This window comes from Mauremys reevesii, linkage group 9 (genome assembly GCF_016161935.1).
Source record: "Mauremys reevesii isolate NIE-2019 linkage group 9, ASM1616193v1, whole genome shotgun sequence".
Taxonomy (NCBI): Eukaryota; Metazoa; Chordata; order Testudines; family Geoemydidae; genus Mauremys; species Mauremys reevesii.
This window is the reverse complement of record NC_052631.1, coordinates 56,711,065-56,725,973: the sequence shown is the minus strand read 5'-3', so window position 1 is coordinate 56,725,973 and position 14,909 is coordinate 56,711,065. Positions and strand designations below refer to the sequence as shown.

At 41.7% G+C, this 14,909-nt stretch overlaps 1 protein-coding gene across 1 annotated transcript in view; it reads right to left on the bottom strand.

Annotated features, from left to right (window-relative positions):
* The window catches only part of LOC120372006 (SLAIN motif-containing protein-like), a 73,616-nt gene that overhangs the window by 45,737 nt on the left and 12,970 nt on the right, over nucleotides 1–14,909 (bottom strand). The window contains 1 exon segment of the mRNA XM_039488640.1: nucleotides 2,360–2,496. Coding sequence (XP_039344574.1) covers nucleotides 2,360–2,496 — 137 coding nt within the window.

The window sequence follows — 14,909 nt, the reverse complement described above, 5'->3', positions numbered from 1 at the left end:
GGCTGAATCAAGGCAAATGTTAAAATTTTCACACAGAAGAAAGTGCTTAAGCAGACAGTAATGCCAGATGTATATGAAAATTATTTCCCCAGTAGCTAGGACTCTCAACTGACTTTCATATGTCAGTTTTCCCAGACATTGCTCTCCCAGTACCATGTTCTGCCAAGCACAGGACTTGGGTTTAGGAGGGATGTATTATGAATAAGGCTAAGATTCTGTCCTGGACATTTTTAGTAAAAGTCACGGACAAGTCACGGGCAAAAAAGAAAAATTCACAGACATCGTGACCTGTCCGTGACTTTTACTAAAAACGTCCAAGACAAAATGGGGCTCTGTGGATCCCCACACTGCCTGAAAGGGAGCAGCTCGGAGGTTCCCCAGGGTGACTGGGAGCTGCAAGGGCCTCCAGAGGCCCACAGGGGCCCTGCAGCTCCCCACCGCTGAGCTGGTGACTTCCGCAATGAAATCGTAGCCTTAATCATTAGTCAGGCCAGACATCAGAGATGATGCAACATGAATCACACTTTCCTGTCCCCTAACAACTAGTCACTGAAAGATGCTGCAGCGGGAGCTCACAATCTTTTTGAGTGCAGCAATCATAGTAGCAATTATGGGAGGAGAGTGGAAAAACAGATCACACATGACAGTGAGGATTAGAACGAATATAAAAGTGACTCAGTTAACTCTAGATTATCAACATTACTTTGTGGTTCCAGGATTGTGGAGAAAAGAGGTCAGGGGAATGATGGATGAGGGCTCTACCAGCATATTCACTTGTACCCAAAACTTCAATATTAACTGGCATAATGTGGAAATACTAGGGATGTAAATATCGTTTAAAAAGATAACCGTTTAAACTATTAAAATTATATAGTTTAACCAGTTAACCAATTAAAGGGAGAGGGTTCCCAGGTACCTAGTTTGTCCTGATGCGGCCTCCACAGATGCTCCATGGCATCCCAGCAGCGGCTTCCCTTCCCTGACCAGCATGCCATCTGCCTTCTCAGCCAAACCCCTTCCAGTGGCACAGGGGGAGGCCCGGGACTAATTTACACCCCGACGGAACCTGCAGCCCCTGCCTGCCCCTCTGGCCTAAACGCACTCCCCCTGCAAAGCCCACAGCGCGACCTGGGGAGGCTGAGGCCAGCTGGCCAGCGCGGCCCAGGGCTTGAGAACTGGTTCGAGACCTGCACGTAGGGGGGTTAACGGTTAGGCAGGGTTAACGATAAGACCAAATACTAACCAGTTAACCATTTAATATTGTACATCCCTAGGAAATACACAAGTATAAAGTTATCAATGTTACAGTGAAGTCAACTGTACATCTATTATTTCAAAACTCTTTTAAAAAAAGGATGTTCACAACACTGAATGGTCAGTTCCTTCCCAAACTGCATTAAAAAGAACAAACTCTGAGATACTGGCTCAGAAGGAAATATGTGACCACTGAAAGAGAATGTTCCATAACATTTTGTGCTTCAGTTCCTTCCTGAGCCAAATAACTATAAACTGCCAGTTAAAGCATAGAAGTAGTGCAGCAAAGGTTTTTACTGAAGGTGAAATGGTCACCATGGAATATATTAGGGTAATATCAAAAATTTGAATTTTTCCTAGACACACCACCAAAGATAGAAGATCAAAAGTTTTCATGCAGCATGACTAAGTTTTTAGCACTAACCATGTTTAACCATCACTAGAAATAATGCATGGGAGAATCACTACAGGAAGAGGAAGGTTAACAAAATTACTCAACTTTTTTTGCAGGGAGAGAAACTACAGAAGAGTTTTGTTTTCCACACATGCTTTACTCTGATTGCATATTTTTAATACCAATGTTTAAAGTTTTGTCTTCAATGAAAAAAAAAGGATCAAATTAAATCTTTTGTAAATACGACAGTCTGAAAACAATAAGTCATTCTCAGATTTATACATCTAATGTGAAATTTGAGTAAAAAGTCAGGTATAGATAGAAATCAGCAAGATTATCTCTTTTGCACTAGGTCAGAAGTGCCTGTATTAGTGTTAACCCATTTTAGCTTACCAAAATGAATGCAGAAAGTTCTAATTCTCAGAGTCAAAGCTAAATTTGCTTGATCTATTGCTTTTAATCTATATCCAATTTGCAAAGACATATCTCACTTCTGATTCCATTATTTGGTTTACAGGTATCTTTCTTAAGAAAGCACAGACGTTTTATATAATGACAAGCGTACTTTAGAAGCACTCCTGAATAGATAGATTGAGGTGCTCTATTTACTATTAAGTCTGTAATACACTATATTTTATTTCTAGTTCAACTATTACTTCATTAATAATGCAAGATATATCTAAGTATTCAAGATATATTTAGTGTACATACCTTGGTCAAGTCTATTTATAAGGGTTCGGCAGGCTACTTCGGTCTCAGCACTTGGGTTATCCAACACCTGTCGACACCATTTTAAAGGAGACTCTGTTTTCTGATCTGCAGTAGATTTTCTTGGAGAGACATACAGCCTTAAACAAAGGAATTGAAAAGGTATATTGGGTAAATGTTTATTAATTCAAACCCTCCTTTCATAATGTTGTAGAAAAATATGTTTTCTTAAACTACTTACAAGATCATTTGTGGTTTTTTTTAAAAGACACTGGAAAGAAGAGGAAGAAAGCCATTTGGGGGGAGGGATGGCTCAGTGGTTTGCGCATTGGCCTGCTAAACCCAGGGTTGTGAGTTCAATCCTTGAGGGAGCCACTTAGGAATCTGGGGCAAAAATCTGTCTGGGGATTGGTCCTGCTTTGAGCAGGGGGTTGGACTAGATGACCTCCTGAGGTCCCTTCCAATCCTGATAGTCTATGATTCATCCAAACAAGATGATTGTGTTACCATCTTTGATCCCCCTATAAGGCCTAAACAGAACTACATTTATGTCTACAATAATTTAGTCTACTTCTGTGATAAATGAAGGGGGTGGGGATAGCTCCCTTTTATGGGCAGCCAGCCAGTTAGCTACAAAATCCCTCTTGGTAGCTGTTCTCTACTTGCTTTACCTGTAAAGGGTTAAAAAGTCTGACTGCATGTATAGGTGAAAGGAAGTGAGTGGGCACCTGGCCAAAAGAGCCAATGGGAAGGTTAGAACTTTTAAAAATTGAAACAAGACTTCCCTTTTGTCTGTCTGTTGTTCTCCAGAGAGAAGAGACACAGAGCAGGAACAGGGCTGAACTATGCTGTAGGAAGCTTTAAGCCAGGTATGAAAAACCATTAGATCATACCTAGAGACTATTTATTTGAAACCCCCAGATATGTAAGTAGATCATGGAATGTCTAGGAAGATGCGATTAGGTTTCATCTTTTATTTTCCTTATTGGCTTTTTAAATTTTCTCTCTTTTTGTTCTTAATAAAATTTACCTTTTTTTTTTTAAGAACAGGATTTGGTTTTTGGTGTCCTAAGAGGTTTGTGCATATGTTGCTTAATTAGCCGGTGCAACAGCTGATTTCTTTTGTTTTTCTTTCTCAGCTCTTCCCCAGAGGAGGCATGAAAGCGCTTGAGGGTACCCCACAGGGAAGAATTCCCAAGTGCACCTTCCTGGGTCCAAAGGGTTTTTTTGCACTTGGGCAGTGGCAGCATATACCCATCCAAGGTCAGAGAGAAGTTGTGACCTTGGGAGTTTAATACTAGCCTAGAGTGGCCAATATTAAGTTTTTAGAATCCCTGTAGGCCCCCACCTTCTGCACTCAAAGTGCCAGAGTGGGGAATCAGCCCTGACAACGTCAACTGAGATCCATTCAAATACACTGCAGACCTTGCATACAGTGAACTGCAGGATTGGAGACTGCGGGTTCTACCAGAATATAAATAAGACTAACAGAGGTTTCCAGGTTCGAAGTACCCTTTCGCCTCCTCCATAATTTTCCACACTTATTAACTGGTTAAAAGAATCTGAGAGTAATGATTTTGATGCATCTTTCTAATCTGTCATGACAGAAAAATGGACTGACTATACTTCTAGGCAAACATGGAGTATCAAGGTCCAGGAAATAGACAGTAAAATTCCAGACTCCATATCCAAAAGATATGACATTTATTGCACGAATAAATCATGCAAAATTGGGTACATATATCCTTTTTATATTAACAGGTTAGAACATTTCATCTTGGAGTCCATATTACATAAGAACAGCCATACTGGTCAGACCAAAGGTCCATCAAGCCCAGTATCCTGTTCTCTGACAGTGGCCAATGGCAGGTAACTCCGAGGGGAACGAACAGATTATCATCAAGTGATCCATGCCCTGTCACCCAATCCCAGTTTCTGGCAAACAGAGGTTAGGGACACCATTCCTGCCCATCCACACTAATACCCATTGATGGACTTATCTTCCATTAATCTAACTCCCTTTTGAACCCCATTATAGTATTGCCCTTCACAACACCATCTGGCAAGAAGTTCCAGAGATTGACAGTGCACTGCGTGAAAAAATACTTTCCTGTTTGTTTTAAACCTGCTACCTATTAATTTCCTATGGTGGCTCCTTGTTCTTGTATTATGAGAAAGAGTAAATAACACTTCTTTATTTACTTTCTCTATACCACTCATGATTTTATAGACCTCTATCATATCCCCCCTTAGTCGCCTCTTCTCCAAGCTGAAAAGTCCCAGTCTTATTAATCTCTCCTCATATGGAAGCCGTTCTATACCCCTAATAATTTTTGTTGCCCTTTTCTGAACCTTTTCCAATTCCAATATATCTTTTTTGAGATGGGGCGACCACATCTGCACGCAGTATAGAGATGGTCGAGTTCAGGATCCTGAGAAAATGAAGAAAGGAGAGCAGCACAATACGGACCCTGGTCTTCAGAAAAGCAGACTTTGACTCCCTCAGGAAACTGATGGGCAGGATTCCCTGGGAGGCTAATATGAGGGGTGAAGGAGTCCAGGAGAGCTGGCTGTATTTTAAAGAAGCCTTATTGAGGGTGCAGGAACAAACCATTCCAATGCGCAGAAAGAATAGCAAATATGGCAGGCGACCAGCTTGGCTTAACAGTGAATTCTTCAGAGATCTTAAACACAAAAAGGAAGCTTACAAGAAGTGGAAACTTGTACAGATGACCAGGGAGGAGTATAAAAATATTGCTCGAGCATGCAGGGGTGTAATCAGGAAGGCCAAAGCACAATTGGAGTTGTAGCTAGCAAGGGATGTGAAGGGTAACAAGAAGGGTTTCTACAAGTATGTTAGCAACAAGAAAGTGGTCAGGAAAGTATAGGACCCTTACTGAATGGGGGAGGCAACCTAGTGACAGATGATGTGGAAAAAGCTGAAGTACTCAATGTTTTTTTTGCCTCGGTGTTCACAGACAATGTCAGCTCCCAGACAGCTGCACTGGGCAGCACAGGATGGGGAGGAGGTGAGCAGCCCTCAATAGTGAAAGAACAGGTTAAGGACTATGTAGAGAAGCTGGACATGCACAAGTCAATAGGTCTGGAACTAACGCATCCAAGGGTGCTGAGGGAATTGGCTGATGTGATTGCAGAGCCATTGGCCATTACTTAGAAAACTAGTGGCAATCGGGGGAGGTCCCAGGCTGGAAAAAGGCAAATGTAATACCCATCTTTAAAAAAGGGAAGAAGGAGAACCTGGGGAACTACAGACCAGTCAGCCTCACCTCAGTCCCTGGAAAAACCATGGAGCATATCCTCAAGGAATGCATTTTGAAGCACTTGGAGAAGAGGTAGGTGATCAGGAAAAGTCAATATGGAGTCACCAAGGGCAAGTCATGCCCACTTGATTGCCTTCTATGATGAGAACTGGCTCTGTGGATATGGGGAACGTGGTGGACGTGATATACCGTGACTTTAGCAAAGCTTTTGATAAGGTCTACCACAGTATTCTTGTCAGCAAGTTAAAAAAAAGTATGGATTGGATGAATGGACTATAAAGTGGACAGAAAGCTGGATAGATCATCAGGCTCAGTGGGTAGTGATCAACAGCTTGTTGTTTAGTTGGCAGCCAGTATCAAGCGGAGTGCCCCAGGGGTCAGTCCTGGGGCTGGTTTTGTTCAACATCTTTATTAATGATCTGCATGATGGGATGGTTTGCAACCTCAGCAAGTTTGCAGAGGACACTAAGTTGCTGGGAGAGGTAGATACACTGGAAGGTAGGGATAGGGGGCAGAGGAGGTGGATAGGACAGGGGCCTGGGCATAAGGGAACAGGGGGAGTTGGATGGGGCAGGAGTCCCGGGGGGCCGTCAGGGGCGAGAAGCAGGAGGGGATGGGATAGGGGGCGGGGGCAGGGGCAGGCCACGCCTGCCTATTTGGGGAGGCACAACCTCCCCTAACTGACCCTCCATACAATTTCTGAAACCCGATGTGGCCCTCAGGCCAAAGTTTGCCTGCCCCATGTCTAGATAAACGTAACTACGTCATCCCCCAGGGATAGACAGATGACCTCTTGAGGTCCCTTCTAGCACTACATTTCTATGATTCTATATACTGGAAGAAGCCAACAGACATTTTGTAACTTCTTACTGCAAATCTCATTGAACAGAAATTTCTATAGCCACAGGGGAACAGAAGCTCCCTGGGAATGGCAGAGAGAGAGAGAGAGAGACTGTTATACTATCAACTATTTAGCTTTTCAAGTTTAGGAAGTCAGTGTCTGAGTCTGAACTCGTCATTAGGCAAATAATTAATTGGGTGCTAGCACCATTGCTGGGTTAACAGAATCCATGCTTTTTCTTTTTCCTTTTTTAAAATTTTATTTTATTTTAAATACATACATAATAAGTTAATCAGTTAACAGAATAATAAAAACAAGAACAAGACTGGAAACAAAATACCCTCCACCAAACACTACAACACTTACTTTTTTTTTTTTTTAAAGTGCACTAAGACCCTGTTCCACAAAAGTTCCTTGTTTTATTCACACTTGAAATTTAAGGTATTTATGTTCACTTTTTCTCAGTCTGCAAGACTGATCACCCTACAGCTTCCCATCTTTTCCAAGTAACAACTCCATTCACAAAAGGCTGAGAAAGTAATGTCTCTCACACAATCAAATTCACTAAGAACTCAAAGTAAAACTTCTAGCACAGCTATTGTTTGGCACTGTTTTAAACATACTAAACAATTTATATTCTCTCTAAGGGCTTGTCTACACTTAAATTTTATAGTGCTCTAACTTGCTGGCTCAGGGGAGTGAAAAATCACCCCCCCGAGCGCAGCAAGTCTGAACACTTTAAAGCCCTAGTGTAGACAGGCTCCGAGCACTCGGAGCTAATCCCCTCATGGATGTGGATTACCAGGAGTGCTGGGAGAGAGCTCAGATGCAGTGGGAAAGAGACCCCCAGTATTTACATTTATTTAACATATTTTGATATATAAACTATGCCGTTCCAGAGTGTTTACAGGGCATCTACATTGTTCAATGAAGCATGTAAAATTCAGCACGTAATTCCCACATTTTTCTATTTCCAAAACCAAGTGTCCACCTCTCCTTAGCCAAAGGAAAGGTTACCATAGTTGGGACTTGAAATGTTTGGCCCATACTGAATAGTCTTCCAGATAATCCCTAAGATGACTGTACCACCAAGTATCATGCAATTTAAGACCATTGTGTTTACTGTTGTACATACAGTGAGTGAGATTCTGTGCCATACATTCAGGGTACCACAAAAACTTGTATGGGCTGCAGTAGTTAATCCCTCCAATTAAAAAGTAATTCATTATGTTTCTCATCTGCTTAAAAAAAGCACTTTTCCCTCACTGGCTTCACTCTACCTTGTCCTATAACAGACTAAGGTGCAGTTTTTCCCCATGGTGTCCCCAATGTTTTGTTTCCTTCTTTCTCACTACTTCCCATCCACCTCTTTCTCTCTCCCAGTCCACCTATCCCCTGTAGCCAGCTCACTCACCAACTCTCACACCCACCCCTCAGCAGAAGTGAACACAGCAGAAAATCTGCCCCCGATCTCAAGTTTATTCTTAAATCAAGTTTTCCTGCTTGTTGATTTACAAAATCAGTGATTTAAATCAATCCATTCTTTCTAAAACTAGATATAAAACAGCAAGAAATGACCCAAAAAGGGTAGGATTGAGAGGTTGTGGGAAGAGATACAGAAGATGATATATGTTCTAACTACCTACACATCTAGCTAATTCCTTTGTTTGTAAACTGCTTTTATAAATAGTAAGTACAGAAATTGACTTTTTTGAAGGGCAATGTAAGGGAGCAGTCCAGCAATCCTTCAACAAGTAAAAGCCAATGACTGCTACTGTCTACATTTATTTAGAAAGTTACTTGCAAGTTTGATAACATGCAAGGCAGGAAGCCAGCTTTCTCACAGACTAATTACTGGTGGTGCAAGCAGATATACCATTTTGAGTAGCTGTTTAAAAGAGATAAAGAGACCCAAGAAAATGAAAACAAAAAGTGAAGCTACAGACTTCAAAACTATTAAAAGTGAAGGCTGTTGAGTTACTATGTGAAATGTATCTATGAGCAGGGTGTATAAAATGGGTCTCTGATCAGTGTGATGTTATTTTTGACAACGTAACTGGTTTAGAAGGTGGGAGGGACTTCAATAGGATATTACATAGACACGTCCGGAGGACTGGACCCTTATTAAGTTAAGAGAAAAAAATATCTTCAGAACAGAGCTGAAGTCAAGAATGTTACTGTAATAGTCCATTTCTGATATTTTCATTTAAAAAAAAACTGCAAACTTCATGACTTTTTAGCATTTAAGGTTCCAAAAACAACCTTAACTCTGTCCCCTTGTTTCAATCAATGCTTATATTGGCCCCGAGCTTGCAAATATTCACACACGTGCTTAAGCACCTCACATCCTGGGCCTTAGAGGTTATTAGAAAAAATATTTGAAGTCTACTGAAGAGGTCGTAAGTCTCAATTAAAAAATGTCTGACAAAATAAGTATTCTAAAGACAAAACTCCTCTGGTTCAAGAGGTTTTAAGAAAGATAAGTCCAAAGCAGAAGCTACTTACCAAAATCTGATCTCTGAAATCCCACTAATCAATAAACATGCAAAATTGATGAATATTTATTTCTGTACATTTAATACTGCACAAACTTAAATGAGATAACTTTTACTTTATAATTTGGCTTGTTTTGGTTATTTATTATAGGCAAGGCTGGTATCACTGCCTGTTAAGGCTGCTCCACACTTCCGATTACAAGACCCTATTTTTACTTGCTTATAACTTTGTCCAACTTCAGCCTTAGAGTTGAAATTTTCCATTTGGATGTCAGACTCAAGCTGAATTTTTCTGGAAAATTTTAGCCAAAATGGTTCAGACATTTCCAAGACCAAGACTACTGAAAAATTCATTTTGCCCCCCATGTTAATTTTTGAGAGCTGTTCTTTTAAATGCTCTATTGCCTCTCTGCTTTGGAGAAGGGACTTGAAATTTGGCAGGTGTTAGCCTTTGTGTCAAAGATGTATCTTTGGCCACCGTCATGAAAACCATGCAAAATTATAACCCTTTTTTGGAAGGGTGCAGTGAGGGAGGAAACTGCAATTTGCATATGCTCAGTAGAGACTGATTTTTAGCAGCTAATATTTCCAAAGATTCCATTTTCACTGCATGCTCCATCTCCTCCCTGCTCCCATATGTGACTGCACTGCATACTGACCATCCCCAGAGAGTGACTGAATATGCACTAGCCTTGGGCTACAGGGGCTCAGGACTTACCCTGTAATAGCTCCTCTAGACCGGGACCAAGCACTTAAACTCAGTTCAGGAACCCAGTAGCTTCTGTCCTCTCAATAACCTCTCTGCTGGCATCCAGGAAGCATGGAGAAAGTTGCAATCTAATTCAAATGCACAAATGAAAAGCCAGTCCAAAGGGGGAGAGAAAGGAATAGACTGGGACAAATCGTCTGATGAGATTTGGAATTGGGGACGAGGGTGGGTGAGAGGGAAACTGACACTGGGAGTTGGAACAGGGCAGGCTACCACTGTTTGGGTAAGGCTCGGGGAAGAGAGGGAGACTAAAACTAGGGCCCTGGTGGGGGAGGGAGGGAGGGAATGGAGGAAGAATGAGGAAAGGAGGTTGTGATGCTCTGTACCTTGGGGGAACACCCAGCACCCCCATATTCATCCTTGTAAAATGATTGTGTGGTATCCAATGCAAAGTTTGTGATGTTGGCTGTCTTCGGAAGGCTCATGATGCACCAAGCATTTTTGTTATAGTGATGTTATAGTAATTGTTCTTACAGTAATGTTATAGTTTATAATGTCATGTATATAGTTATGAGGCTGAAAATGTGTTTTCATGGCTTAAAATAAGCCTAGGCAAAAACTCTCAAGGAGCAGAGGGGCAGTTCACACCTCATCAGGGCATGTATAGGACAAACCCAGTCCAGCCTCACAGGAACAAAGGACGCTGGCCTAGGCAGCGACAAAAGTATCTGTTGGACTCTCGAGTGAGTCACCCCCCTTCCCTTGGTCAGTCAAGGACCATGATAAGATAATGCTCACCTGACTTTGGGGGGGGGGGGGAGAAGAGAAAGGGTGCAAAGCCAAGAGGGAAGGAAGAACATGATAAAAGGGAGACATTTGCCATGCTCTTCCTCTCACTTCCACCTCCATCTACAGACACACCAAGCGACTGATCAAAGGGGAGAGCCTGGCTGAAGGACAACCAGCCAGCCTGTGGTGAAAAGCATCTAAGTTTGTAAGGACATCGAAAGTGTTAAGATCAGCTTAGAATGCGTTTTGCTTTTATTTCATTTGACCAAATCTGATGCATTATGCTTTGACTTATAATCAGTTAAAATTTATCTTTGTAGTTAATAAATCGGTTTATTCTACCTGAAGCAGTGCGTTTGGTTTGAGCCGTGTCAGAGACTTCCCTTAGGATAAAAAGCCTGATACATATACATTTCTTTGTTAAATTGACTAACTCATATAAGTTTGCAGCGTCTAGTGGGCATAACTGGACACTGCAAGATGGAGGTTCCTAGGGTTGTGTCTGGGACCAGAGATATTGGCTAGTGTCATTTGGTTGCACAATCCAAGGATTAGTTTACATGCCAGAAGCTGTGCATGAACAGCCCAGGAGTGGAGGTTCTCACAGCAGTGCAGGGTAAGGCTGGCTCCCAGAGTCAAGGATTGGAGTGACCTAGCAGATCACTAGTCCAGATAACACCAGAGGGGAACGTCATAGAGGGGAGGAAAGAACTGACAAGGATCAGGGATATGGAGGGAAAAATGAAGCTGGTTGGGTAAAGAGACTGGACAAGAAGTGGATTTCCCTCTCCTCCAACCCTAGATTGGATGAGAAGCCTGGCCAAGGTGACTGGGAGTCCGTGGGGTTGGAGGAGAAGACAGATTTAATGAGAAGCCATGAGGGGAGTGGAACTGGGACTGCGTGGGCAAGAATAGACAGACTAGGATTAGAAGTCTCAGGGTTAGAGACTAGGATGGCAAGAAGAATGAGACAAGGAGCCAGGGGTGGGGAAGAGACAGGACTAGGATAAGAAAAGTTTGGAGAGGACAGGGCAGAAGAGTCTGTCCTCACTAGAGCACAATCCCTTCCGGAACTTGGAATGGCACTTGAGTACCACCATTCCTCCGCTGTCAACCACTATCTGTGAAACCCACTAGCAAAAGATTTCTCATCTCCTTCTAGTGCTGGTCTCCAGAGAGCATGATCACCTACTATTGCTATCAATTACTCCATTAGCTCAAGCAGTGGAGTTCTGTGTAGTAGATCTAAAGGTTCCAACTCTACTGATGAACCATGCAGATGTAAATGTAATGCTAAAAAAATATTAAGGTTGCAGAGTCAAACACTCAAAAGTTAAATGTCAGATTAAAGTTGCCCGTGCAACCTTAATTTGGCCCCCTTGTGCACATACATTAGGATTCATCTTTAATTACATGATCATGCGTTATTTTTTCCACAAGACCCCTGCCTCATTCAGTGGACAGGATACACAGTGTTCACTTAATAAGTATCTAACCAATATTTTGTTTTATCCTCATTGTTCAGGTCTTAATTACAGTAAGATGTTCTCTTCTATAAACCCCGCCCTGCTGTAAAGGCAGAATTATTAATTTCCTCATGGATATTTCTATGGTGCTAGGTATTTGAGTACTTCTTAAACATTAATTTATCTTCACAAAAAACATGTGCGATGAGGGGGTATTAGCTTCATTTTATAGATTAGGACCAGAGGCACAGAAATCCATTAATTCTGGGTTCCCAATTTGAGAGAGGACATGATTTTTCAGAGTACTTAACATTATATTGCACTTTATGTATTCAGACAGTTCCCACTGACATCAGCTACAGCTGAGTGCTCAGTACTGATTAGTCAAATCAGGCCCCCGGGTCTCAAGATGGGCACTCAGAAAATGAGAGCCACATAATTAGAGACCATCTCTGACAAGTTTGGTTTCAGTGACTAGCTGTGTAGCAGAGGCAGGGATAGAAACCAATTCTGCAGGGCAGAAGTTAACCAACAAAGATGAGAGCATCCTTTCACTTCCTGCAATCCCGCCTTACTCACTAGACACCATCCAATTTCTGCAAGAAATGAGACAGGAGTCCTACTGACAACACCTTTCTTTGCTAGACAACCCTGATTCATTCCCAGAACACTGTGTAATCCTGTGCACTGAATGAGGCAGGAACCCTGTGGAAACCAAATAGTATGTGATCATGTAATTAAAGACTGTATCATAATGCATACGCAGTAGGGGTCCAAATTAATGACTGCACAAGCAACTTTAATGCCAGCATTTCCCAACTTGTGCGTGCTTGTCCTGCAACCTAACGTTTTTAATGCAGTTTTCTGTATGTTCTATAAAATCTATTTTAGAATTTCTTATTTTTAAAGTGTGACTCACTTCAGCATTAGACAAACTTAACAAGAGAACATGTCAAAAGGATTGTACTAATCAGTATTCCTAAAATTATAAAAAACCAAGATTTTTTTATACTCATGAGACTCACCACCAATGCTACTGTATAACAAGATTTTAACGTATATATTTAACACAGAACAGGAAAAGAAAAGCCTATAGCTAATAGCCTGTGACAAAGTTCCTCCTCTACCTTGGCGGGTCCTGCGCTTATTGGCGGATTTGCTCACCTCACAGAATCACCATGTGGGTCAGGAAACAGCCCAGAGACCTTCCCCTCTGGTAGAAACCACAGTCCAGGTCAATTTCTCCTGTGTCTGATCAGGAGTTGGGAGGTTTGGGGGGAAACTCAGGCCCGCTCTCTACTCCGGGTTCCAGCCCAGGGCCCTGTGGACTGCAGCTGTCTATAGTGCCTCCTGGTACAGTTGCATGACAGCTACAACTCCCTGGGCTACTTCCCCATGGCCTCCTCCCAAAACCTTCTTTATCCTCACCACAGGACCTTCCTCCTGGTGTCTGATAATGCTTGTACTTCTCAGTCCTCCAGCAGTATGTCTTCTCACTCTCAGCTCTTCGTGCCTCTTGCTCCCAGCTCCCCGCATGCACACCACAAACTGAAGTGAGGTCCTTTTTAAACTCAGGTACCCTGATTGGCTAGCCTGTCTTAATTGATTCTAGCAGTTTCTTAATTGGCTCCAGGTGTCTTAATTATCCTGCCTGTCTTAATTGGTTCTAGCAGGTTCCTGATTACTCTAGTGCAGCCCCTGCTCTGGTTACTCAGGGAACAGAAGACTACTCATCCAGCGACCAGTATATTTGCTCTCTACCAGACTCCTGTACTTCACTGGTCTGGGTCTGTCACAAGGCCTATAAGCCTATAGCCATAAAACAAGAGTTGAAGTAGATACACTGACCTAGAAATCTAGAATTTTTAATTAAATGTACTGCTTTAGACACACTTTGATACCTACTTAAATCCAGTTACTAGTACAATACCCTAAATTCGAAGTTATTTCATTAGCTCTCTTTTTAATCTATACATTTGATTATTATGATGATAATCTATGGAAGTTTGCATAGAAAGAAACATGCCCTATCACCCACACAGGAAAGTGCATTTTAATATACAACAATACGTTTGGGCATACTGTTATTGGCACAGTGTGATTAGTCTCATGCTTTCAGTCATCTAAACAGTGGAACTCCAAGACAAGTTCATCCCCCAAAATTGCTTGTTATTCTAACAGAATTGTTTGGCAGACAAAAACCTGAATGATTGAAACTATATAAATTTGTCAGTACTATTTCTGAAATCAGTACTTGTGGAGTTGTTATACCAAAAAACAAAAAAAAAACAAAAAAAAAAACGCAGCATTGCTATATTTCCTAAAGAAGCTATTTTTAAAAATTCAGTTGACTAATTTAAGCCTCCTGTTGATGGCATTCGTGACCCCAACCACATGGGAGACCCCCTTGAAGATTACAGCGAGTTGCCACCTTGCTTTAATCTTTGAGTCTATTTCCAGCTTGCAGGTACTGTCAAAGTCTTGTGCTGAATTCTTCTAATGCTCAAACATGCTATAATATCCAAGCAGTAAGGGCAAGCTATGTTCAGAATTTTAACATTAACCATTTTTTGCTATTTTCATACATACAAAATCCTCACACCCACCTCTCACACCCACCCACACTGGCCAACATGTTCAAAAGTGCCTACTAATTTTTGTGCCTCAGATTCTGGATGCCCTACTTGAGATGCCATAAAGGGTGCCAATTTTCAGGGCTGGGTTTCTCAGCACTTTCTGAAAATCAGGCCCCTTCAGGCATTTCAAACTAGGTACCCAAAAAAATCAAGGCACAAAAATTATGTTTCTTGTTTTGAAAGTCTTTGCCAGTTTTATTAAAATTTAACTAAAATTTAGCTCTTCCCATATCCCACATTTTTAAGTTGACCTACAGAACATAGGCTAGTGAAATACAAAGAGAAGTCTGATTAGTTCCCTCTAAACACTAGTGATCTATAATTTTTAGTGTGAAA